The sequence below is a fragment of the Globicephala melas genome, chromosome 19 (genome assembly GCF_963455315.2).
Source record: "Globicephala melas chromosome 19, mGloMel1.2, whole genome shotgun sequence".
Classification (NCBI taxonomy): domain Eukaryota; kingdom Metazoa; phylum Chordata; class Mammalia; order Artiodactyla; family Delphinidae; genus Globicephala; species Globicephala melas.
The window spans coordinates 57,856,013-57,883,285 of record NC_083332.1 but is presented as its reverse complement, the minus strand read 5'-3'; the positions used below and the strand labels follow the sequence as shown (position 1 = coordinate 57,883,285).

Below are 27,273 nucleotides of genomic sequence, written 5' to 3'. Positions count from 1 at the left end.
CCCGGAGCTATTTATTGGATTCCTTTAACCGTTATCTCCCCACGTGTGTTTCACACCACCTGCAGGTTCTATGAAATGTTAATTAAATGCCAAGTATTAAAAAAAAAATCCTTGGTTAAGTAACTTGGAAACTGGCAGAGGAGTTCAATCCCGTTTCTGCTCTGGGGGCTCAGGGCCTCTCCTGAGCTAATTTACATGGCGAATTTTCATCAGGTGAATCACATGAGCCGGGAAGATGCTACCCACAAGTGAGCACAAACCCTTCTCTGCTGGAGCTTCTCAGGGACGAGTGTCCCGGGGAGCACACTCGTGAAGTTTCCCTGGGGACCCCGGAGGGCGTCGCTCTCCTTCGCTCTGGCCGGTGAGCCCTGCAGCCCGAGGCTTCCACACTCCTCGCCTTCCCTTGCGGCACCACAGCCTCCCCCGCGCCTCCCGGCCCCACTTTGGCTATGGGTACTGAATCCTTCCAGAGCTTCTAGCCGATCATCTGAAATGGTATGAAAATGCAGAAAACCAAACCAATCATTTTTGACACAAAGGAAGCGTCAACAGCAGGATTTCAGGCACCTTTATTCATGGCAGGTATTTTTGGTCAGGGGAAACATTCCTGTTACTTAAGGAAGCCAACTGCTTACATCCCGACTGTCCACTTGCCATTTCCCAGGCTTGGAAGCCTCTTGCACGCGGTCCCATCCAGTCCCTGAGTCCAGCTGGCTCTGGGCTTTCAGGGCCACACCTTGCGACCTACCGGCCCAGTGAGGGAGTTTCTGCGGCTCGGTGATAACAGTGGGGAACTCATTTTATCCCAGAAGAAATCGACTCCTCTGTGTTCCCCATATAATTTATAAATAGGACAAATTATTCCTTAATATTATTATATATTTGCAATTCAAACAATTAAGACTAGTGACATAGGAAACTTGAAAAAAATCACACTGTGTTGACTACGGGTTTCCCTCTCCAAAGCACTGTTCCATTCCCCAACTTCTTCCATATTCTCTATACAAAATCATCCTGCTGCGACAGCCGCGTGGGTCTCCTTCCCATCAACACTGCCTTGGGGCTCAGCACTCCTGACACTGCAGGCTGAGCCGCAGGAGTTATTTTCCCTGTCTCCCGTTATCAGCAATAAAGCCACTACTCTGCTCGAATTTAGGTAAGAAACAGTTTAAAGAAACTATTTCTTAAAAACTCAAGCCTACAACTAGTTATTTAGTAGGCACGGACTTAACGTGGTCTGTTTTCCTTTTCTGTTTCTTTTCCCAGCCAGTAGCTCAAAAGATGGAGTAGCTTAGCTGTAAAGTCCTGCCAGATTTCCTATGGTAACTGCTGTAGATGGACAAGGTAGGGTCCTACTGAAGGTTCAAACCTCATGCAAAACTCTAACTGCTGGAAGCCTCATCACATCGGGCAACTCTGTCACTGTCCATATTTAAACATTCTAACACTAAAGTGGCCGTGATCACTCTTTGTTACTGTAGCATCTGACCTCAAGGACTCAGGCATAAAACCATCGTTCCGAGTTTTGGTGACAGAGTAGTGCCAGATGTTTCTGAATACACACTTTTAAATGTTTTTAACCACTTGGAAAGTATCGCCAACACACTATTTGGTGTTCACTCATCAGTCACTCTGAGAATCAAAGAACCTTAACTATAAATGCCTTACTTCACAAAAATCTTATTATAACCAAGGATCTACCCTATGTCTAATAAAAAATTACACAGCAACTTTTATCAAACAGCAACTACTACAAAGGGAATGATAGAAAAAAAGTGACTTCACAAAAATACACTAAAAAATTTGACAATTGTATGCAGGAACTGCCAAAGTTTTAGTGTTTAATAGCACAACTGACCAAGGTCCAAGACGTGAATTCACCATGTTCAGGAAACATGGGAGGCAGGGGAGGGAAATCACTCTATAAACTAACTCTATAGTATGTGGTAAGAAGAATGCACACTTTATAATATAAAACCTGTCTACACATAGTAGTTAGTTGCAAAAAGCCATCTGTCTTCTCTTGGCTTGTAAAAAGGGTGTTCCAGATTCCAGTGCAGATGAGCAACCTGTTGAAAAAGCAAAATCCATCAATGTGCTATTCATTCTGTAAGGACACATAAAAAGAATACATAGAATTAGCAACTAAAAATCCTTTCACAATCCTCGTTTGAATTAATTGTACTTTCTCTGCACAATATCCTAGCAAAACTACAATGAAAATCTTTATTAAAAAGATTATTGTGCATTTGTTTTCTACTCCCACTCCTTTCCTGGCATTATGCCCGTCACTCGAGAAATTCTTCAATCTGTTCTCTTTCACTTGATGGGGCTTTTGAATGCCGGACGATACGAGACCCAGAGACGCTCCTAAGACTGGCAGGACATTGCCCAAGTCTATAAGGAATCAAGGTGACAACCACACAAAACAACTACTTGATTTACTAACATACTGCATCAACCCAATCTACTGTTAAGATAACAGTAAATTTAAGTCTCTTACCTCCTGAACCTCTACTTATTTCCTCGGACTTCAAAGCAACCCGTACTTCATAGTTACCTATCATTTGGTCCAGCCAGGACATGCTCAGAAAATAAAAAAGGAATTTGGTGTCTTTTACTGTGTATTTTGCTACCTAAACATTCACAGTAACCTTTATTTTTATAGGGAATTAAAATGCTAAAAATGGGATGGGAACAAAGGGAGTTCAAAAACTACTGTGGGTTGCAATGAAGTAACCGCCACACTCAGGAAAAGGCTTGTCATGAAGGAACCCACTATGGTGAGAACATGGCACTCATCTGTGCGTCTAGCTATCTTGCTGTAACGGGTATTTCTGATTATTAGTCTCTCCTGATACCTGTAACTATGCAATGGAAAAACAAATCAACTCTAGAGCGAAGGCTTAATGTGGCCACAACCTAGGTCATCTAAATCATAATCAGTCATTGTCCTGGCATTCACCTAGTGCAGGGGGTGTTCCCATGAGAATCCTTAGAACTTATGGCATTTATGAAGGTGGCAATGTGCGTATTCTCTTTAAGAAACAAAACAAAACAAACCATTGGAAAATCTGCCAGTGATAAGAATTATCAGGCCAACAAAATACACTTCTTTGTTTTCGCTATAATGATATAAACTCAGGGGTTATCTAATATTAACTAATGGTCTTAACTAGAGATCTAGGTCTCATTGATAAAAACAGGAAAAATAAATTCTTCATAAGGAATTAGTTTGGCATGAAAAATTCAAAGCCTGTAGTCCAGAAGGGGAACAATACAAGGGACGCTTGCTAGATCCTGGCTGGGGACAGATCCAGAGAAAGTCCGACTACATCAAAATCACAGGGACACGCACCACACTTCTACTGTCCCTCGCTCCCCTCACCTTCAACTCTTCTGTGTGGCAGGGATCTTGTTTTCCCCGTCCAGCTCTTCCACCCCAGCCTGTGTCATGAGGTCTGCGATGTTTTTCTCCAGGTCATCAATGCGACTGCTCATGTCATCAAGTGGGGAAGTTAAAGACGGCACCAACACCTTCCACTTCTTACCCCTCTCCTCCAGGGCCCTGCAGACTACAACCTTCAACACAGTGTCTTCATGAAAGTGGTTTTCCAATTTCCTTTGGATACTGTTAGAATCTGGTTCAGAGCACGGGAGTCCGGGGTGAGGATCAAATCCCAGCCCTGCCCTTTACTAGTGATGGGACCTGGGCAAGTTCTTTCATTTTTCTAAGCTTCCTGGTTCCTCATCCGCTACACAAAGGTAACGCTACAACCTCTTCATCAGGTGATGGTGAGGATCACAGGTGAGATACACATGAAATGCTTCGCTCACAGTCAACAGTCAATCATACTAGGCAGCATTACCGGTAGACTGTAAGTTCCTCACAGCCAGGGATCTAGCTCAGCTGTAAGCCCAGCTCTTTGCACAGTACTTCTCAGGAAGTGTGCATCTAAGCTCAGTAAAAAATAATTAAAAAAAAATCTGGTAAATGACTAGTGGAAGTTGACCTGCAAACCACCCACTTATCGCCACCAGCATCCGGAAACTGGGATCCAAAGGCCCATCAGAAACTGACTACAAATAAAGGATATTTCTTCCAATGATCTGGTCGGACATGGTCTGAAATTTATCTTGCATCTGTTGCAGGAGTGTCTGCACCTGTGAAACAACAAAACACAACAGCCCACGCTTACCCCGAGACACCTTCACGGGATCAGGATAGGAGCCCTGGTGCCACGGGGAGACCAGGATTCCGGGTTCCGGCCCCAATTCTCCGTAGCTCCGTGGCCTTCGATTTCCCTGTCCGGGTTTCAGTTTCCCCACCTGTCAAATTAGACTCGGGGGGCTGGTGACGCCCCCTCCCGTCTGGGCCCGCTGCGATTCCCAAGGCGTCGGGTGTTTTGGGGTGGGGCGCGCAGAGCAGAGTGGGTAAGGAGGGGAGCTGGGGGGAGCCGGGGTCACCGAGATTGAGTGGGGCTGGGTGCGGGGGGCGGGTATGGCTGGGCACGTCAGCAGGAGCAGGGGCCTACAGCCAGCGGCCGGGGGGTCAAGGTGGCCAGGCCGCGGCCGCGAAGCCTCTAGAAACCTGGCTTCCAGAGACCTGCCCCGTGCGGCCTCGGAGAGGGAGCCTCGGTCCGCGGACTTCGCCGGCGCCCCCCGGGGTGCGGCGGCCTCGGGCGCGCCACGCACAGCCGTCCCTTACCACCGAGGTGAGATCCTGCACGGTCTTGGGTTCTGTCTCTGCCATCTCCCCGGTTCCCAGCTTGGCGGTGCTGTCTCAGACGGTCACCTACACTTCCGTCTGTCCGCGCAGACGCCCAGCAGCTGCTTCTCGCGACGTCAGAGGCCAACCGCGGGACGGCGGGGCGCTGTGGGAGCTGTAGTTCGCGCTTCCGTTCCGAGGCGAGGCCCCGCCCACCACTTCTCCGCCTCTTCCACTAAGCCCCGCCCAGCCCCGCCCCTACCGCGCCTCCCTCCTGGCCCCGCCCCGGGAGGAAAAAGGTGAAATGAACCTGCCGTGGGGTTAACGGATGGAGAAGTGGCCTTAGTCTCTTCCCAGACCGTCGTTACAGGCCGCGCTGGCTTTCTCAGGGCGCCCGCGAGGTGTCAAGCCCAGACCTGTGTCGCCGCCTGACCTCCAACAAAACCCCGCAAACCCCGAGAAGGGAGAAGGAGTCGGGTCCCTTGGAGGGAAAACCGACGTCCCTGGGGGGAGGGGCGCGCCCACCACTCGCCCAGTGCCCAGCTGCCAGACTCGTTGCGCCCTGGACACAGTGCTTTTCTTTCTCCCCACGATGGTCGAGCGGAGGTGCCGGCGTTGTGAGACAGGTTGATTTTCACTTTTAAGTGTAAGATACGTTCTGGATGGTGCAAAAATCCTAATGACTTTTTACAAAGTCCTCACACTCTTGTGAGCACCAAGACAAGAGACATGACCAGTTCGCTGGAAGCCCCTCCGCCCCTTTCCTATCACCCCCACCTACCCACCCACGAGGCCGACCGCCGTCCTGACTCTTATCACAGTCATTTCGTTTTGCCAGCGGCTCAGCTTCATACAAGTGGAATCATACGAAAGCCCTCCTTAGAGCCTGGCTTCTTTCATTCAGCATGGGTGTTCCATGGTGTTGGGTGGGGAAGGTTTCTGGTTTGGTCAAGGAGGGAGCAGTGTGCAGGGTTAGGAGACTGGATTTGCTATTTCCGGAGGGGGGCACTGCGGAGTTGGGACCTCAAGTTCCAGCCCGGCAGGTGGTCTTGGGATTGGGTCTTGTTGGCAAAGGGGTAGGAGAGCCCTAGGATGAAGACCTGGCGTGTTCCAGCAACGTTCACATTCCTTATCTCATTTAAGGACTGCATTTGGGGGTCAGTTCCAGCTTGGTTTTGGCTGCAGAGAGCCTGTAAGGGAAGAACCAGCATCTGTAACAAATCTGGGGGGCTGGTCTTAGGGATATAAGACTCGAGTCTCTTCACCAGCCACTTACCTGCCTTCCCCCCTTACCTGCCTCCCTCCCTGCCCTCCTCCCCCAGCCCCCAGGTTCCTTCCCTTGCCAAGGGGCAAAACATTTTATAATTGGGTTGTTGTTAACTGGTATTTAGTTAGCACTTTAACTGATGACTAAAAATAAACCGCTCTCTGGTGTTTAAACTTAATTCTCAGAAGAACCCTGTGACAGAGTTATCACCGTTTTATAATGTTGAGAAAACAGACACAGGAGGGACTAAGTCTTTTAAATCAGGAGGTCAAATTAGGAAGAGACAGGACTTGAGCCCAGGACTTTGACTCTACCCTCTCCTTTTTCTATCTTTCTAGAATTCTCTGAGTTGTGTGAGTTTAGAGCAGGGTTAGTCAACAGTGGCACTGTTGGCATTTTGGGTCAGGTCATTCTTTGCTGTGGTGGAGGTGAGAGGTGCCCTGTACACTGTGGGATGTCGAGCAGCTTCTCTGATTTCTACCCACTAGATGCCAGCAGCATATGCCACCACCCCCTTGCCCGTCGTGAAAACCAAATTTATCTCCAGACACTGCCGAGTGTCTCCTGGGGTGGGGGGATCACCCTCAGATGAGAAACGCTGACTTTAGAGGGATCTATGAACATCGCCTAGAGTTCTGTTCACTTGTTCTGCAACCATGAATTTATTTTCGCTTGGACCATTTCTTGAGAATTTTCCTCTATACTGACAGTGAAGCTTGGTGTGTTAGTTTCCTAGGGCGGCTGTCACAAAGCGCCACACACTGGGTGGTTTAAAACAGCAGAAATGGATTCTCTCACAGCTCTGGAGGCCAGAAGTCTGAAGTCGAGGTGTCAGCAGGGTTGGTTCCTTCTGAGGGCTCTGGGGGGGGAATGTGTTCCATCCTCTCTCCCAGCTTCTGGTGCCGCTGGCCGTTCTTCGTGTTCCTCAGCTTGCAGACCCATCACTCCAGCCCCTGCTTCGTCTTCACATGCCTTCCCTCTGTGTGTTCTCTCTTCTTCTCATAAGGACACCAGTCATATTAGATGAGGGGCCACCTTACTCCCGGGTGACATCATTTGAACTAATTACACAGGCAAAGACCCTGTTTCTAAACGAGGTCGCATTGTGAGGTACTAGGGGTTAAGATTTTAATGTGTCTTTTTTTGGGGGGGCACAATTCAACCCGTAACAGTCGGTAAAGTTATACCACTTTACATTTGTATCCTACTTAGTATTTTATAAAGTGTTTACATAGAGCTCCAAAATCATTTAGCTCGTAAGTAGTCAAGGCTGGGTGAGATTGCAGGCCCTCTCACTTTGGACCCCAATCTCTGGGGCTCCCAGACTCAGCACAGAAGACTGGGTACCCACACCCTGGATTTCTAGTCAGGTCTGGCATATGGCCATGAGCAACACAGAACATGAATTAGCACTTGGATCTGGAGTTTTGCTCTGTGTGTGTGTGTGTGTGTGTGTGTGTGTGTGTGTGTGTTTCTGGCAGGAGACTTAAGGCCTTTTTATCCTGATTGAAATTTTCTTTGCATAAATAGCAAGCTAACTTGACACTTTTTTTGTGGAGACTTTTTTTCTTTTCCACTTAAGCAGAAAGACAGCATATTTTCTCTGTGTGGAGACCAGGGTCTTTTAAACAGCTGCTTTATGCAAAAACTCCACTAATTTATCGTCATGGCTGATATACTTACTTACTTTGCAGGGTTGACATACCGAATGTAACTGAATATTGTTCTACTAACAAAAGTACTGTATTATGTGTGAGGCACTAGCAGTTAACCTTTAAAACTTTGGTTGTGAACAATTTTTTTTAACATCTTTATTGGAATATAACTGCTTTACAATGGTGTGTTAGTTTCTGCTATATAACGAAGTGAGTCAGCTATATGTATACATATATCCCCATATCCCCTCCCTCTTGCGTCTCCCTCCCACCCTCCCTATCCCACCCCTCTAGGTGGTCACAAAGCACCGAGCTGATCTCCCTGTGCTATGCGGCTGCTGGCTATCTACTTTACGTTTGGTAGTGTATATGTGTCCATGCCACTCTCTCACTTCGTCCCAGCTTACCCTTCCCCCTCACTGTGTCCTCAGATCCGTTCTCTACATCTGCGTCTTTATTCCTGTCCTGCCCCTAGGTTCTTTAGAACCTTTTATTTTGTTTTTAGATGCCATAGTATGTGTTAGCATATGGTATCTGTTTTTCTCTTTCTGACTTACTTCACTCTGTATGACAGTCTCTAGGTCCATCCACCTCACTACAAATAACTCAGTTTCGTTTCTTTTTATGGCTAATATTCTATTGTATATATGTGCCACATCTTCTTTATCTATTCATCTGTCAAAACCCCTCATTTCTGTTTAAGTGTCATAGTTATGACAACTGTGGGAGAGGGATGTCCTTAAATCATGAGTATGCTCTTGTAGGATGACAGTTTAGAAAATTCTGCCCTAAGAGAAGGCAGGGAAGCAGAGGGTAAAGAAGTAGTGCTTGCTTTAAAATAGTGCATTGTTACACACTTTGGGAAATGCTGCTGAATCAGAGTAACGAGTCTCTTCTCCTTGGGGATGAATCTCAGACAGGAATTTCTGCAGGTACCGGATACCCGTTTTACATAGAACAATCCATGAGGGCACCAATAATCCTCGGCAGGGAAGACGCTGCCTTGCTGGTGTGAGGAGGGGCAGGGCAGGGATTCAGGATCCACTCTTGGTGAGGAGCAAAGGTAGGGCTTTGTTATGGAGAGAAAAGTCTAGTTCCGGCCAATTTAATTTAGAAACGCCTTCACCCCAGTACCAGTCCTCTTGGCTTGGATTCTTGTGACATCAAGTTTTCCTAGAATCCCTGGCATGCACCCTAGGTAGAGCCACGTGGGACTGTGACTTGGGAGGGTCTCTTTGAGGCTGTGTTAACAAAAGAACAGAAAACAGCTTTCATGGGGAAGAATGGTGTCACCGGTGGCATCCTAATGCATCTTGAATCGCTTTGCTTTGCTTTTGGTTTGAAGTGTTGGTTTATGTTTCTCATGTTCATTGTGGCAATTTTCCAAATGAGTGTCACCATGATTGGCTGACAAACAATCAATTTCCTGGAGACAGAATGCCCAGGGAGGAAGGAAATGTTTCTTACAGACTCTGACTTGGAAGTTTGGTTATGGTTTGCTTCGCTGATCCCGTCATTATCCAATTGTTTTGTCATCATCAATTTCATGTATTGTGTGTGATGATACAAACTGTTCCGTTGACTCCTGGTGACATATGTGTGGTGCTGGCTTAGGATAAGGAGGAAAAGTATTGGTGTTGGAGTCATACATACCACTTACTAGGAGTGAGACGTGGTGTAAGATAGTTTTAACTTTTGTGAACCTCGTTTTCTCATCTGTACAGTGGAGATAATCTCTGTTTCAACAGTCCATGAATTATATAAATTATATATATAGTTATATATTACATGTAAAATGTATAACATAATATGTAAATATACATACATCAGTGTGTGAAAGCTCGCCCATAGGAGACACTTATAAAGTATTAGCATCCTCCCCTTCCTCTTTTTTTGTTAAGGATCTTAACTAAGTAAACTTCTTGATGTCTGTCTATCCTGTATCTATTTCATTCTGTATCTCTCTGTCTGTCTGTGTATCTTTCTATGTATTATTTATCTATCTAGCAATCATCTGTATGTTTTTTTCCAAGTCAGAAGGATTTGACGGTTATGAAAGAAGAAAGGAAAGGAGTTAGTTATTAGGCAGGCAGCACTTACTTTTACTTTCTGGCTTTAAATATTATAGGCCAACCAGAGCACCATTTGAAAAAATACACCTTTGCTTTGTCACTGTGTTTAAACTGTACTAAAGCTGGTCTAAGACCAGGTCCACACATTAAAAATCCCAGATCACCTTTATCTGACTATTTCACAAAAGAAGTTACAAATTTCATGGTAACTACAAAGTAAATCAAATATTAATTTACAGCCCAGAAACTATAAGCAATTCAGTAACTAGGGCCCAAAACTACTGTAGCCACAATAGAATGAAAAAAATTTTAATTATAAACTTTTATCCTTTTTGAGCATTTATGAAAAAAATTTTTTTTTAATTTCTGAAAATTTGTATCTTGGGGGGATAAATAATATTTAACATCAGAAGAGTGTTGACATGTGCATGACAACGCAAAACCGTTTTCATATAGCCTTCATTTTCAATTCTTTAATAATCCGAACGCTTGTACGACTGAACGCTGAATCCCTTTGTTTCCTAAAGGAAAAGCTTTAAAAAAACAGCAGAAAATGGACATTTTCAGCGAATACTTCTTACAGGGCTGCTCTGAACCACTTCCTCAAAGGTTCCGTAGCTTCACGGTGATAATTACTGTGCTTTTACTACCCCCGCTGCTTCTCACAGTATCCCTACCGACCAGCAAGCACCTGGGACCAAACAAAATCTCACAGGCTCGTCAAGCGCAGCAGCCCTCCAAGGATTAACGTTCTGATAGCGCTGCAGCGTGGGCGACAGGAAGAGGCGTCTCTGCCTCCCGAATCTGATGAATGTCTAAATGACTTCTGCTTACATTACAGACTTATTCTCAATTTACAGAAGTAAAGTTCTTATCTGAAATCCTTGTTCACACATTCAGTCCCACCATTTTTTTCTCTCTCTACATAGTTCATATATGCTTTTCTAGAAACATAGTCAAAACCAGAGAATGTTTCCAGTAGTGGGCTATTCCATTAGCAATAGGAAATACAATAAGGGTAACACAGTTTACATAGCAAAAGGATTGTTAATTGCCTTAGATGAACAATTATGAAAGCACTTTATCATCGCATTATGAGAGGTTCCAAATCTCAACAGCCAGATAAGGAGAGAAGGTGGGATGTATCATCTTGGTGAAAGGCGGGGCCAGATCATTATTATTATTATTCCTATTCTTTAGTAGTTAAACGGAAAAGGAAGTTGTCTTTCTCAGTGCTCACCTTTCTCTTGGAGTGATTTTTTTCTCCTTGGTGATTTATCTGTTGACTCCTGCTTAAGTCAACTACACGTGAATAGATTAATATGCTCCATCTTCAAAATCAGAAACTGCTTGGAGATCCTTTAGAATTTGTCTATAGCCAAGCACAGAACAAGCTCTTGAAGATCCCGCATGACTTTCGCCCTTAGCTTTCCCTCCGCTCAGTTGGTTTGGTAGTGACCGGGTACTTGGGAGGACAGGAGTTAACTTTTGGATAACTGAGATCTCTGATTCATCTGGTAGACTCCCCTCATGGACCTGACAAGCCATAGAAGGGAAGGGAAGAAATACTTAAGAAAATGATGATATCTTGTATAGGAAAAATTTCTAAGGTTCCAATATTAATTGAGAATAGTGTTAATAAGGTTCTTAGAACTAAGAAGTAGTAGAAGGTCTGTTTAGTTGGTCTGGATAGATAGTGATGCTAACTGAGGCTTCAGACCAGGGCTCTCTGGTCTGAAGTAGACATTGTGTCTGAGAGATGGGGGTGGCACGGGATATAGCGGGGACAGCATGAGTCCTGGAGCCACGTGGCCCGGCTTCCAGTTCTGGAGGCCACTTACCTTGGGCAAGCTGTTTGATTTTTCTGAGCCTCAGCTTTATTTGTTAGTTGGAGAAGATAATGGTACTGCCTCACACAGCTGTTGTAAGGATTCAACGAGTTAATAAGTATAAAGGATTTTACATAGTGTGGGCACATAATAAGTAATCAATACATGTAAACTATTATTATTAATTGCATTTTTGTACCCTGTTCACACACACCAGGACAACTGTAGACCCTTTTCTTCAGAACCACCTGGAGAGCTTGTGTACAGGTAGAATTGCACTAAACCCAGCATCAAACATGGCGTTGGTAACAATTTCTTAGTTGCCAATCTTAAGATCAATGTATTCATTTTGGATAAAATGCAATCTGATCGACTTCGAGAGTTCCATGGTAGATGGTTATTCCATTTATCCGACTGCTTAAAATGTCCTTTTGAAAATCTGGGATGAGTCACCAAAATTTCTAAAAATGTTCTTTAAGAATCAAAGTCTTATTTGATACCAGGTGATACTTACCATGAAACGTAGCTGGATTTATTTTGTTATGATGTTCAGATTTGCAGGTGCTGCTGGAGTGTCAGGGCAGGTGCCTCTACCTGAAATGAAGTCCACTTGGAGAGAACTGGCAGCCTCGAAGGTAACTTTTATAGAAATTAGAAAATGTTCACATGTGCTTATTAAAACAAATCGTCTAAAATACTTAATTTATCATGTGTCAAATGAGGAGAAAATGTAATTTTTAATTAGCTAAGGTGATTAATATGCTAATAAAAAGAAGGTGTGACTGTTTATTCAATGAAAATAAAATCCTCAATCTTGCGCTCAGTAATGGGAAAGCAGTTTCTGGCTCTTACTTTTTTTTTTCAATAACCTGGACTAAAATAAAATGCAGTGGTAATTGTGAAATAATGTTTTGATTCTACCTTTGGTTTCAGTAAACAATGTAAATATATTCTAGCAAGTTAAAAACACCCTGTGATTCAGGAAACGCTACCACTTTGGCTTCTGAGAATTGGGCTATTTTGTTGTTGTTGAAGGGATTAGAAAGAACAACATGACAGAAATATCTTGTCCTGATAAGAACTCTGGGGACAGGGAATATACTTAAATAGGGGATAATTAAGGCACATCCTGCTTGTTGATGAAGTGTGCCCTATACTCTGATTTCTCTGTGTTCTAAGCTGAGCTACCAGCTTGACTGGTAAAGTGCAGGAGAGCCTGTGGGCTTGAGAGAAAAAGGCGAATCTGACACTTGCCTACTTGAGTGGATGGGTCACTCGAGGTCTGTATTCCTCCCCACGGAGGGCCCCGGCTCATGGAGGAGGGCGAGATTTCTGATGCTTAGTTAGCTAGCCTTTGAGCCAGGCTGCCAACCACCTGGCTGTCTGAGGGTGTTCCCGGGTGTGTTCCAGGTTGAGCCCTCCCCCCGCCTTACGGGAAGAGGGGAGCGAGGTCCACCGGGGAGACACAAGGCTGCGTCCTGTGAGGCCAGAAGACGAAATCTGGTAAAGTGTGACTGTGCAGGCTTGGACCCCCTGCCCCTGAGCCTGCTTTGTGTGCTGGTGGGGGCTTCTGGCTTTACAGACTTACCCACTTAACAGGAGACGTCAGGGGACCCAAACGGCCAGCCAAAAATGTGAACTTGCACTAGGCCAGACCCAGCAACAGTGACATCAGACACAACATAGAAATCAGAGAAAAGCTACTGTCCAGCAGTTTTAACCACCAACACCCATTTATTTTAATGAAAAAAAGTCTCTGCATTCTATATGCTCCAAAAAGATTTACTATCAAAACAAATACAATATATGGAACTCTATCTGCATAATTTCACTACAATAAAGACAACATATGACTTCTAGTTCCTACAGAAGGTGAACTGAAAAGCACAAGTGCAAACAGAGATTGCATAAGAAAGCGTGTGCGCGAGTGTGGTTAAAACCTTTAGTAAGCAACTGCATTAAAATATGCTAAGACACTTACCTGACCCTAGGTCGTGGCGAGCTCTAAGAAAAAGCCACAGGCTGTCACTAGTTTTATCTGCTAGAAAAATTTGGTGTGAGCTTTGATGGTTCAGTTACAGTTTATCGACAAGAAGATAATCTCAGTACAAGCACTAATCTCCTTCTTACTTTTACATGCTCACAGAATAAAAACCAATTACTTTTCATACATAATGAACATCTTTTATTTTCAGGTTTGCAAATGACGGTCGTCGATTCACACAAAAGGGTACTTTTAAAACTACCTGTATTTACTCTATTGTATGCATGTATATATGAAACGAATGGTGTGTATGTGCATAAATGTATGTCTGTACATGTAGGCAGATATATGTATACACATGGTACCTGATGACCTCTTCGGATGCATGTATGACCTCCACGATGACACTGGCTGTTGTACATATGCCGGGGAGGGCGAGATTCTGTCATGATCCGGGCCCCCAGAAAACCCAATGGGAATGTGGATTCTGGACAGCTGCAAATGCAGGTGGATAGATGCCCGTGCATTTGATGGTAAAATGCCCAGCTCTGCTCCTCACCTCTCTCGCTCGGGATCATCATCATACAGGATGGCAGTGAGAGCTGCTCGGCGCCCTCATTCTAAAGAGAAAGGGCTCTGTCTCTGCTCTCCTCCTCTGCGGACCTGCTTGGCTGCTGGGCTGCTGGAGAAGCGTCAGCTCTGTGGTCTGCCCCAGTGCTGAACTGGATGCTGAGGCCCTGGTGGGGTCAGCTGCTATAGCTTCTACCCCTTCTTTGCTTAGCCTCTCAAGGAAGGGTGACATACCAAAACCAAGCTTCTCCTGTAGAGTCTGTCTCTATAAATACTGGGTATATACACGTATAGATACACATACATATACAAATACTAACCCACAGACCAAACTGGATGTGTGGAGTGCTGACTAGCAACATGGCAACACATCAGGAAGAGTAGTCATTGTTCCTCCTCCCAGAAGGTCAAGTTCTATGCCACGATCTTTAAACACTCAGGGAAAATTCAGAGGATTCCATTAATTAAAGGAGAAAGGGAGATGCTGTCAAAATGGTGAAGTACAGACTAAGTGAAAATTGCAAAGAAAACAAAAATCTGGAACAATTGAGGCCTAGTTGTGAAGTTTGAGAGCTGTAAACTGCAATCTTCAGATCTGGATTTTTTTTTGTCTTTTTTTCCTGTTGCTATGGAAACTTGGTAGTCAAGCTTCAGATGTCAGGAGTTCTCACAGACCTGAATGGAAAAGATTCAGAGTCAAGTCAAGAAATATAACAACTCAATTCAAAACATTTTAGCTAAATACTAGATACATGACTGACAAGCTATAATAAATGCATTTATAAATATTGCACTACCTTGGGGAAGTTTTTTTTTTTTCCCTAAGCATAACATTTGAAGAGAGAATGAATTGTTCTGCTGGTTCATGTCTTAAAAAGCTGGACTGCTCTGAAAACACGAACGCCAGACACCTCATCTCAGACCAGCCGTGGCCACTACTGCTGCTTCACTGAGCCCTATCTTCTGCAGTCAGCCCAGAGCTTGGCTATTTTATAGACAAGCCTACTTGGTAGCTTAGAAATTGACGATCATCCCAGATTTTTTTTTGGTCACACAGAAGAGCAAGATAGTTAGTGGTGGTTCTCCAGAGATGGTGTATGAATTTCTGATGCTTGCTGTAACAAATGACCACAAACTCAGTGGCTTAAAACCACACAAATTTATTCTCTTACACTCTGGAGGCCAGAATTCTTATGGGGCTAAAGTCAAGGTGTTGGTAGAGCTGCGTTCCTTTTGGAGGCTCTGAGAGGGTAGCCCCCCTTTCCCTTTCCAGCTTCCAGAGGCCACCTGGGTTTGGTTGTGGCCCCTTCCTGCATCCTTGTGGCCTGCATCAAAGTTTACTGAGGTCGCCAGACTGTGCTTATTCTCTAGGTTTTACACCAGCTGAGGGACTTCTACTCTGCCTGATGATAGTATGAATGGAAATAGCTCGGTTCTCTGCCATTTTTGCTTAATTACTATTATATCTTGGAAATGTACAGGGAAATGGTACCACTAAAAATTCGTGTTACAAAGAAAGAAAAATGTATAAAAGGTCAACCCACAATGCAAGTATAGTTTATTCTGGAATGAACTGAATGCTGGAATATAACGGGTTATTCTGTAAAGCTTAGGGGTTTTCATTCTAAATCTGTTAAGGCAGCGGTCCCCAGCCTTTTTGGCACCAAGGACCGGTTTCGTGGAAGAACATTTTTCCACAGACGGGGGGCCGGGGGCGGGGGCGGGGGCGGGGGCGATGGTTCAGGCGGTAACGCGGGCGATGGGGAGCCGCAGATGAAGCTTCGCCCGCCCGCCCGCCCGCCGCTCACCTCCTGCCGTGCGGCCCGGTTCCTAACAGGCCGCGGCCCGGTACCGGTCCGGTCCGCAGCCCGGAGGTTGGGGAACCGTGTGTTAAGGGGTGGCTCAGTATGAACCTATTCTGCACGCCATTGATTTTAGAGTTTAAAGCAGTCATGTAACTGTTTGGCAAATTTAGAGCTGCTGCTCTAAATGTTAGATTAAAAGTGTTTGTAATATGACTCGAGTCTAAAAAAGACGATATTGAGAAAGTTAAGGGTGAAAGGTGTTTTAACAGAAAGGACCATGGAAATGAACATGCTAATTGAGATGCAAGTCTTCATCATTTTCTACACCTAGGGATCTTTATATTGCTTGACAAGTGAATTCCTTTGGGGCTAGGAGTCGTCTGAACTCATTTCACTTCCTTCTTTTCAGTTGAATTTTTCATTGCCCTTGCTACCATCGCCGTAAACTCTTTGGTTACCTGGGCTGCAGTAAACTATATCCTTCAGATTCACCTATTTGAAGAAAGACTGGAAAAGAACATATTAAATGGCATCACTAATTTCATTTAAAAATATTTTCCTGTGTGAGATCAATAACTCAAAATAATCATTTTGGTCACTGAGAAAAATAGGAAAAAAATTTGGGCTGAATAAGATCTACTACATTTGAAACTGTCCAATCCCTGTTTGTCAGCTTAGACTATAACCTATCTCCTGTGACAGTTGAGTTGATTACATGAAGTAGTCCATGATTATGTAATGTTTTCAGTGGTGCATGTGCGAGGTCGGAGGTCGACTGTCATTGTCCATGAACTTGTACTACTTGGAGGGATCGGCTCTGTCTGCAGGCAGAGCACAGCCTGCTCTACTTGGGCTTGGTGCTTCCAGGCCCTGCCTCTGCCCATAACATATTTCACAATGAAAAGGAACAAAATATTGACACACTCAACGACATGGACTGTATGATTTCATTTGTAGAAAATTCTAGAAAAGGCAAGAAACTAGTAAGAGAAGGCAGATCACTGAGAGTCTGGATTGGGGGGAGGGGATCAACAGCAAAGGGATACAAGGAAACTGCATCTTGATTGTGGAGTGGCTACACTTTACCAAAATTCATCAAACTGTATCCTTAAAATAGGTGAATTTTATGGAATGCAAATAATACCTCAATAAAAAGCATTAGAATGAAAAGTATTTCCAGTGGCTGTTTTTGCTCTTCTTGGTCACCTCTTTAAACATCTTCCTTGTGATCAAGATTACGATTCAATGCCCTCTCCTTTCCAACACAGAGACATTTAATTTTGGTACTTGTTCAAATGGTGCACCTCATCTGTCCTTTTATATTCTTGCTCTTGCTGATTAATTAGGCCTAAAACAATGTTCAGGAAGGTTTCAGCACAGTGTTCTTCCTTGAACTTGCCTTGTCACACCACACAGAGCCCTACAAAAAACCCTAATGGAGATGCCAGCTTGCTTCCTTGGGAGGGTCTTGGGGGAGAATTACGCTTCCCCTCAATGTCATCAACACATAATTTTTTTTTTTTTTTTTTTTTTTGCGGTATGCGGGCCTCTCACTGTTGTGGCCTCTCCCGTTGTGGAGCACAGGCTCCGGACGCGCAGGCTCAGCGGTCATGGCTCATGGGCCCAGCCGCTCCGCGGCATGTGGGATCTTCCCGCACCGGGGCACGAACCCACGTCTCCTGCATCGGCAGGTGGACTCTCAACCACTGCGCCACCAGGGAAGCCCCATCAACACATAATTTAAACAACAAAATTGGCAGTGAAAATAATTTCATTTACATTTTCTATTACTTTCAATGTCAGTAGTTTTATTTCCTTTACTTTTAGATGTCAAAGAAGGAAGTGTGTATCTCTCAACTCTCAGATGCAATAAAGCCACCTACGGTATTGTAATAAACTGAAATGTTATTATCTTTTTCCACAAGGGAGGCAGTCTAATGACGAACACCGGCCTCCATGGGACCCTTCTGAGCATCAGTGTCTCATCTACAGAATGGGATAAAACCATCAGGGCAATGACGGAAATAAAGAGAAAAGCCACAGAACACGGGGTGTTTCGTTAATGCTAGTCTACTTGGATCAGAATATTATTTGAGAGGAGGAGGAAAACCCATTTTCTCTTCCCATGTTGGATGATGTGACCCCTGCAGTTTTATGAACAAGGCCTTAAAGAAGGCATTGACACACTTTTTCTGCCAAGAGCCAGATAGTAAAAATGTTTTCAGCTTTTCGGGCCAAAGGGTCTCAGGGGCAGCCACTCAACTCTTTCTGCGGTGGTAGCAGAAATCAGACACAGTGTATAAATGGACCTGCTGTGTTCTAATCAAACCTTTAAAGCAGGAAGTGGCTTTATTTGGCCCTCAGGCTGTAGTTTGACAACCACTGCTTTAAAGAAACATCAAACAGATTCTAGATTGGGATTGACATATATACACTAATAGGTATAAAATGGATAACTAACAAGAACCTGCTGTATAAAAACATAAATAAAATAAAATTCAAAAAAAACAAAACCAAAAACCAGACTCTACCACATCCCTAAATCCATTCAAGGACAATGGCTGGGTGGGGACGTCACCTTGCTCTTCCACCTTACAACCTAACTTCAGTGCTCTTCGGGCCCACGCCCCACACCTTGCTTAATGTTTTAGGCCCATTTCTGTGTGCCCTCTTGCCACTGTCACGTTAACAGCTGCACAGGTGGGTCAGCCACTTTGACCTTGCTCTTAGGAGAGAGTCTGAGCCATAGGACACCCATGGTTACTTATTCCTCACATGCCTACATTATTAGTTTCATTCTTTTCCTGTTAGGAAGAACAACTTGGACTAGGTCTACAATAAAACAAGAATCATTATATTTAGCAGGCATCTCTAATGTTCAAATGAACATTATTGAATAATCTTATACCTTTGATATAAGGCCAGACTGAGGTTTGTTTTGAAGCCAGACAGATGGGTGATGACACCTGTTCTTAACTATTTTGGGGGCTGCAACTACATGTCTTGTGGTGTAAAACATGGAAGGGTCAACTGAGTACCTTTCCAGCTGTGTAGGGAGATTCAGGGCTCCTTTCTGAGGATGATTTTGGCCTGATCTCAGGTGCCCTTACCTGCAGTGGGATAACCAGGTGGCTCTCCATTTAGGTGAGAAAAGAAAGCACATCTGATATCTCAAACACAGAATGCATGCATCTGTCTTCTCTCAGTGATACTATTTTGAGTATAAAATGAACATGAGTTCTTGAGGTGTTATCAGGATTAACTGTGATCCAAGAGCTCAGCTGGGAGAGATGAGAAGTGAGCCATCCTTGGGAACCTGCTCATTACTGATGCCTGTACGTCAGGGGTCCCCAAAGTAGGGCGAACAAGAAAACCCTTGTTGGGAGGAAGTAAATACTGCCATGGCTATTTATACTCCTTTTAATCTAAACAGACAGATTACATCTTACTAATGTTTAATACATGGATTTGGAGTAGCAGGCATGTGTAGTATCATAAAACACATTGTGTGCAAATATACAAACACTCGGTGTGTGTGCTGGAGGCCACTGTCTCTTGGGATGTTGGTTCCATGGGTTGGATGGGCCTGGGAATCCGTATTTCCACAATCAGCAGTAGGAAGTCTCCATTTAAAAACCTCCCTGGCCATCTAGAGGTGCTGATAAATGAGCAGGGTCCTGCAGAGGCTCGGTTCGTCAAGAGTCAGGCTTTGATGTTGTGTAATTGTATTTACAGAGGGTGACGTGTGAGTGGCTACTCAGCTATCTTCTCCATCTGTGTACACACACACACACACACACACACACACACACACACACACACGTGCACAAATACAGCATTCTTATTTCTGTACAATCAGCCTGGAAGTACTGCCCTCTAGTTTACCCAGACTCTGCTATATGTGAATTCCAATGGGTCTCAGAACCCAGACCCAGTGCTGGGCTCGCTGTATGTCTAGCGCTCACTTGAGAAGCTCGTGGAAAACATTCCAGAGGTTTACTGCAGTAGAGTTAGCTGGTCAGAGCAGGACACTAAATAATCCACATGAGTCTGTTGATAGGGAAACACTGTGCCTAATTCCTATGATGGGACGGGATGGGATGCTCTTGAGCAGTCAAAGTGAATGAACCAGAGCAGGGGTACCTGGCTGGTGCACCATAGTGCGTTTATATGGCTCCTGAATTAAGAAGAGTTTCACACTTTTAAAGGTAGTAAGACGCAGATGACAGAAACAAAAAAGCCATAAAAAAGAATATGTGACAGAGCCCTGATGTGGCCCACAGAGCCCAAAATATTTGCCACCTGACCCTTGATGAAAAAAGTTTGCCGACCCTGAACCAGAGCAACATAGATGGAGCTTGGAAATGTAATGTGGAGAGGAAGAAAAGCGAGCTGCAGAACATCAGGCTCAATATAATATGGATTAGATCAAGTCTGACAAACTGCACAAAGTAGAACTATATTTGGGGTGTGTGTGTGTGTGTGTGTGTGTGTGTGTGTGTGTGTGTGTGTAGTAACAGTATAAAACAACGTCCACACACACTCTAGCTCATGATAGCTATTGTCTCTGGGGAGAGAGAACAGGAAATGAAACTAGGGAGAGGAACTCAGGGGATTTCAGCTTCATCTGTAATATTTTATATCTTGAAGAAAAAGGAAGAAGAAAGGAAGGAAGGAAGGAGAAAGAAAGAAAGAGAGAGAAAAAGAAAAAGAAAGAGAATATAAGAATGAGAGAGAGAGGAATGTATATTTCTTCCCTCCCTCCCTCCCTCCCTTCCTTTCTGCCCCCCTCCCTTGCTCCACCCATCCACCCATCCACCCATCCACCCATCCATCCAACGAGACACTCCTCACTGTAAGGTCTCCTCTTTAGTTCTACGCCCAGGGCTCTGGCTCAGCACAGCTATAAGTGTCTGACGTTGGAATGTGTGATTACCTGTTGACTCCACTCACCACTGTCACCAGGATACAATAACTTTTATTCTTTATTTTCTAATCATCAATTTCTCAACCTCCTAATTCACAACAATACAAATAACCTTCTCAAAATGTAAATACTGAGGCCCCAAAGGCTTTTGAATGGCATTAGCTATATGTGAATAATTTCTAAGGTTGAAATTGGACTAGTATGCCATAAATAGGAAATATCTGATACACGTATCTATTCATTTCACGCTCCCATCTATATTACTCCGCATAATAATTCATTTGTTTAAAATAATGCTTCATTATGTCATAGTCATGACTGACTACTGGTCAGTAAAAAAAATGTGTGAGTTATGCATTCATCTCTTTTCCTATGGCGTCAACCTCTCTCCATGCATTCTCGTGACTCTTCTTAAAAAGGCATGGAATCTCCTTTAACCTCACTGAAGATAATTCCACACAATGCAGAGAGAAACAGGGCCCTAGTAGACCAGTTAAGCAATCTGGGCACATTTGTATGAGCTCAAGTTCAGGGGCATCTGCAGGAAGTTTCTTACCACCTGCTCTGTAGGACAGCCTTGGGTGCCTTTGCACCGTTCCTCACATTACTGGGCAGGGGGATGTGAAGGTGCCTTTCACCATTAGTCAGAGAACTTTTACAGGTAACACTTTGTTACACTGACATAAACTAAACATGAATGTTTCCTCTGGGATAAATTTTTTGGGAAGGATATATGGAAAAACAATAGCTTTGGTGAAGTTATGTTTTTGTACTGTGCATGCACTGGAGTTTGGTCAACTTACGAGCTAAGCTGAAGAAAGACAGGAGCAGGACTGCGGTTGTGCTGAAGTGCGGGGCCCCTGCCGTGTTGCAGTCCACTTTGGAATTCTTGCAGGAACACACTTGTACCCTGAGGTCTGTGATGTTCGTCATGGGTGGTTTCCCTGAATCTGTCACCATGATGGGCAGGTGGTAATTTGCTTTGTTCAGATTTTGAAGAAGGCTTACCAGGGCGTGCGTATCTATGAAGACAAAGGGAGGCCTTCATGAGAGAGGGCTGGACCTTTCCAAATCAAAGAGTGGAGTTTCGGCCACTAAACCCACACAAAACAGGCAGTTTATTCATTTAACTGGAAGAGTGCTTAAATATAAATCCATTAACATCAAATAAAAATAAAGATTCACTTCTTTAGCTGCAGAAGTAGCATCTCAAGTTTCTGGCAACCACACATGGCTGGTGGCCACCATACCAGGAAGTGCCAGATGAAACACTCCCAGCATCGAGGAGTTCTATGATTCAGGGCTACTGTAATCAATTTCAAGAGGACCCACTTTTGTGAAGATGACTGAGTACCAAGAACTCCTCCCTGAAAATTTATTATACTGATAAAGCCATCTTCACAAAGATCCCATGCAACATTTAGAAGAAATAATGTAAAAACCCATGCTCGAATTGTCACATTGTACATCTTAAATATATACAATTTTTATTTGTCAATTAAAGGTCATTAAAGCTGGGAAAAAAAGAAAAAAAAAGAAATTGTCAGCTTAGAGCATTTTTACATAAGAATACAAATTCAAATAATCAAAATACATTTTTGGAACAATAACAAAAATCCACTCACTTTTTTTAAAAATTTATTTTTTATACAGCAGGTTCTTATTAGTTATCTATTTTATTCATATTAGTGTATTTATGTCGATCCCAATCTCTCAATTCATCCCACCACCACCACCACCCCTGCCACTTTCCCCCGTTGGTGTCCATACGTTTGTTCTCTACATCTGTGTCTCTATTTCTGTCCTGCAAACCGGTTCACCTGTACCATTTTTCTAGGTTCCACATACATGCGTTAATATACGACATTTGTTTTTCTCTTTCTGACTTACTTCACTCTGTATGACAGTCTCTATGTCCATCCACGTCTCTACAAATGACCCAATTTCGTTCCTTTTTATGGCTGAGTAATATTCCATTTTATATATGTATCACATCTTCTTTATCCATTCGTCTGTCGATGAGCATTTAGGTTGCTTCCATGTCCTGGCTATTGTAAATAGTGCTGCAATGAACATTGGGGTACATGTGTCTTTTTGAATTATGGTTTTCTCTGGGTATATGCCCAGTAGTGGGATTGCTGGGTCATATGGTAGCTCTAGTTTTAGTTTTTTAAGGAACCTCCATACTGTTCTCCATAGTGGCTGTATCAATTTACATTCCCCCCAACAGTGCAAGAGGGTTCCCTTTTCTTCACACCCTCTCCAGCATTTGTTGTTTGTAGATTTTCTGATGATGCCCATTCTAACCGGTGTGAGGTGATACCTCACTGTAGTTCTGAAAAATCCACTTACTCTTAAGGTGGGTAGGTCCCCACGTGTTGCTATGGGGATGGGTTCTATAGTGTAGTCTCTATCAGGCCTCAGCCTGCACCCCTAGGTTTGGGTGGGAATCCATGGCACAATGCACAACTTGGAGACTGGATCTTTAAGCCCACGTGTGGTGGGACTATCTGCTGTTACCCAGGCCACTGGGCAAGCACTCAAAAGTGGCCACCCCACCTGGCACTATTTTTGGCCTCAGGTTATTTGCTTTTCAATCACTCAGATGACTACGGATTTTTTTTAAATAAATAAATAAATAAATAAATAAATTTATTTATTTTGGCTGCGTCAGGTCTTCATTGCTGCACACGGGCTTTCTCTAATTGTGTTGACTGGGGGCTACTCTTCGTTGTGGCGCGTGGGCTTCTCATTTTGGTGGCTTCTCTTGTTGCAGAGCATGGGCTCTAGGCATGCCGGCTTCAGTAGTTATGGCATGCTGGCTCACTAGTTGTGGGTCGCGGGCTCTAGAGTGCAGGCTCAGTAGTTGTGGCACACAGGCTTAGTTGCTCCGCGGCATGTGGGATCTTCCTGGACCAGGGCTCGAACCTGTGTTCCCTGCATTGGCAGGCGGATTCTTTTTTTTTTTTAATTTATTTATTTATTTTTGGCTGTGTTGGGTCTTTGTTGTTGCACGTTGGCTTAGTTGTGTCGAGTGGGGTCTACTCTTCATTGTGGTGCGTGGGCTTCTCATTGCAGTGGTTTCTCTTGTTGCAGAGCACGGGCTCTAGGCACACAGGCTTCAGTAGTTGTGGCATGTGGGCTCAGTAGTTGCGGCACGTGGGCTCAGTAGTTGTGGCTTGCGGGCTCTAGAGTGGAGGCTCAGTAGTTGTGGCACACAGGCTTAGTTGCTCCGTGGCATGTGGGATCTTCCCAAACCAGGGCTTGAACCCGTGTCCTCTGCACTGGCAGGCGGATTCTTAACCACTGCACCACCAGGGAAGTCCCTTTTTTTTTTTTCAACTGTTCCTTTCTGGGCATAAACAATGCTAAGTACTCAGAAAAAAATTCTGGGACAAGAAAAAGAATTGAGAAGGCATTTTAACTGTTAAATAAAACCAGGAGGGAAAAGAGAGTGTGATGACCTGAAAACAAAAACAGCTGAAGTATTATCCTATCCAGAAGGCTACAGCAGCAGAAACAACCAATGTGGATGATTACCCCAGTGAAATGGCAGGTTAACACGAGGAACATTCTCTGATCTCCCGCAAGGAGAGGAGAAACGCTTAAATGAGAAAGTTCCAGCTGGAAAGAACTGGGGATGATTATTCAAATGAGCTACAGTCACAAAAACTAGCAAATAAAACACTAACCCCTCAAACAAGAGAAGAGCTGTTTTAATTAAAAAGAATCAGTGTAACAAAATTCATCCTTTAAAGAGCAATAAAATAGACAAACAGGCAAAGAGAATCAATGACAAGAGAAAGACACCAATCAAATGAGATATGAGATAAGGCCATAACAATACATGTGACATTTTTTAATAGAAAATTTTATGTACGACTGTACAATACATTTTCAAAACTTCATGAAATGGGTAATTCCCCATCCCTCTCAAAAACTGTACTGCTGAAGTAAGAACAGGGCGCCCAGCCCTGACTGGGTCGATCGCAGGATAAATTCGCTATTGATGGCAAAGTGCATATAATGTGTGAGTTCCGGTTTGGGGCTTTATTGTGAGGCAAGGTGATCTTAGTAGCGAGTTCACACTTGCCATGGGGAGGGAGGTGGAGGGGGTGTTGTGATACAGGGATACTTGTTAATTCAGTACATTGATATTTCAGTCTTAATAAGGCAGATGATAAAGTTTTAAATTTAAATTTTTAAATTCCACCTGTCCATGTGCAGGGACTGGTAGAAAGGGACATTGTTTGCAAGTTTCATAAATGAGGGACAGGACAGATGGGAGAAGATATCAAAGTCGAAAGTCAAAGTCAAGGTCATTTTAGAAAGTCAATTCTGAGATCTGCAGCATAAAACGGAAGTTGGAGGATTAGAGGTTAACACTTTCTGAAGATTCTCATACTGGTGCTTCTTAGGAAAGCAAGCATAGCATGGAAAATCTCTGCAAAGTGTTGGTGAAAATTAAGGTAGTTAAGGTAAACACAGAGGAGAGGCAGCTGAGCCAAGACCCCTGGCTTTTGAAGGCTGAAGACTGGGTGGGTGTGGAGTGTACAGTACGGGCCGTGTAGTATACAGGGTACAGCATAGAAAAGAGAGGAAGCGAAAGAGAAAACTTTCATGTTTGCATTTCTAAGGAACAGATATTCAATATTTTTACAAATCGTATACAGGTGCTGGTAGGAAAATTGTCAGTATTTGTGATGTGTGAATAGCTTGAAACAAACCATGTGAGGAAACCCGAGAGCATAGAGGAGGCACAGGCTGGGAACAGAAACCACGCCAGGGAAACTAGGCTTCAAAGCTTAAGGGTACCTACAGAATGTTAGGCGGACTTACTGTTGATCTTGGAGATCTTCCAGACTTTATCAGGAACAGTTGGTTTATGGATTTCAAATTTGAAAGGATCTGTATTTGGGTGGAGATCCTTATCTGAAGCTCCTAAAATGACTACGCTGAGGTTTTTGGCGTCATCACAGACCTCCGCTACCGTGGGGTAAATGAAGGGCGCGTTGTCATTCACGTCTTCCAGAGTTATCAGCAAAGTCCCAGTGCCAGTAGCGGGAGGGTTGCCTACAGAGAAAGGGGGGAGATGTTAGCACACAACCGGTACAATGCAGGAGTCGCTGTCCACAGTACCTTTTCCCAACGTGCCAGATGCCTTTACTGTTGTCACCAGGTTTCAAACAGGACGAACAGGGATAGCTTCCATCTTTGTATAAAGTTCAGTGGTTTAAAAAGCTTTTTCGTATGATCTCTAGGTCCATCCACGTTGCTGCGAATGGCACTATTTCACTCTTTTTTTATGGCTGAATAATAGTCCATTGCATCTATCTACCACATCTTCTTTATCCATTCATGTTTTTTTTTTTTGATTTTTTTAAAATTTAAAATTCTGACTCTAAGCCTATTGAGTAAAAACAATTGAGTGGCATGGATTTCTCTTTCTAACAGGAGGATACACTGATGGATGCAGCACAAAAGAGCAAGACTTAAAGGTTCAAGATCAAATGGTTTTGGTGGGGGGTGGGGGGTGGGCGGTAGGGGAGAGGGGCACAGATATGAAGAAACCTGTTTGAGACATATGCCCTTAGCGAGAGAGAAAAGAGATTTGATCTTTTTTTTGGTTGAATGCCTATATGTGATTTCATGACCGTTTTTTCCCAGTTATTAACTTCTAGAGGCCTATGCCCATAGTGGGAGACAGTACTTTCCTACATTGTCATATTAACTGGAGTCTGACATCAATTCATTAGGTTTTGGATAATTATGGGTTACTGAAGCAAAGTGGAAAGTATCCTGCATGCATATATTCACTTCTAAGTGAAACTTAATATTATTTGGATACAATATTAAAAAGTAAAAACTGATGTTTTCCCCCTGATATCCATTCATCTGTTGAGGGACACTTAGGTTGCTTCCATGTCTTGGCTATTGTAAATAGTGCTGCTATGAACATAGGGGTGCATGTATTTTTTTGAATTATAGTCTTCTCCAGATATATGCCCAGGAGTGGGATTGCACTTAGATTATCATACTAAGTCATCTATTTTACATTTGGTAGTGTATATATGTCCATGCCACTCTCTCACTTCATCCCGGCTTCCCTTTCCCACCCCACCATGTCCTCAAGTCCATTCTCTACATCTGCGTTTTTATTCCTGTCCGGCCCCTAGATTCATAAGAACCTTTTTTTTTTCAGATGCCATATATATGTGTTAGCATACGGTATTTGTTTTTCTGTTTCTGACTTACTTCACTCTGTATGACAGACTCTAGGTCCATCCACCTCACTACAAATAACTCAATTTCATTTCTTTTTATGGCTGAGTAATATTCCATTGTATATATGTGCCACATCGTCTTTACCCATTCATCTGTCGATGGACACTTAAGTTGCTTCCATGTCCTGGCTATTGTAAATAGTGCTGCAATAAATATTGGGGTGCATGTGAC

At 43.7% G+C, this 27,273-nt stretch overlaps 2 protein-coding genes across 2 annotated transcripts in view; both read right to left on the bottom strand.

The window, feature by feature from the left end:
- Nucleotides 1-545: 545 nt before the first annotated feature.
- On the bottom strand, nucleotides 546-4,864 carry HSBP1 (heat shock factor binding protein 1). The gene is made up of 4 exons (XM_030863233.2): nucleotides 4,709-4,864; nucleotides 4,098-4,164; nucleotides 3,389-3,509; nucleotides 546-2,069 (listed from the first exon to the last, which is right to left on the bottom strand). Exons 1-3 carry the CDS (start codon nucleotides 4,751-4,753, stop codon nucleotides 3,391-3,393), a joined length of 231 nt encoding a protein of 76 aa, XP_030719093.1. The 5' UTR covers nucleotides 4,754-4,864; the 3' UTR covers nucleotides 546-2,069; nucleotides 3,389-3,390.
- An 8,384-nt stretch (nucleotides 4,865-13,248) lies between these two features.
- CDH13 (cadherin 13) overlaps nucleotides 13,249-27,273 on the bottom strand; it is a 1,033,853-nt gene continuing 1,019,828 nt past the window's right edge. Inside the window, exons 12-14 of the mRNA XM_030863234.2 lie at nucleotides 25,657-25,890; nucleotides 21,621-21,839; nucleotides 13,249-14,760 (exon numbers count right to left, since the gene is read on the bottom strand). Of these exons, the coding sequence (XP_030719094.2) occupies nucleotides 14,753-14,760; nucleotides 21,621-21,839; nucleotides 25,657-25,890 (461 nt within the window). The 3' untranslated portion in view covers nucleotides 13,249-14,752. The remainder of the gene's footprint in view (nucleotides 14,761-21,620; nucleotides 21,840-25,656; nucleotides 25,891-27,273) is intronic.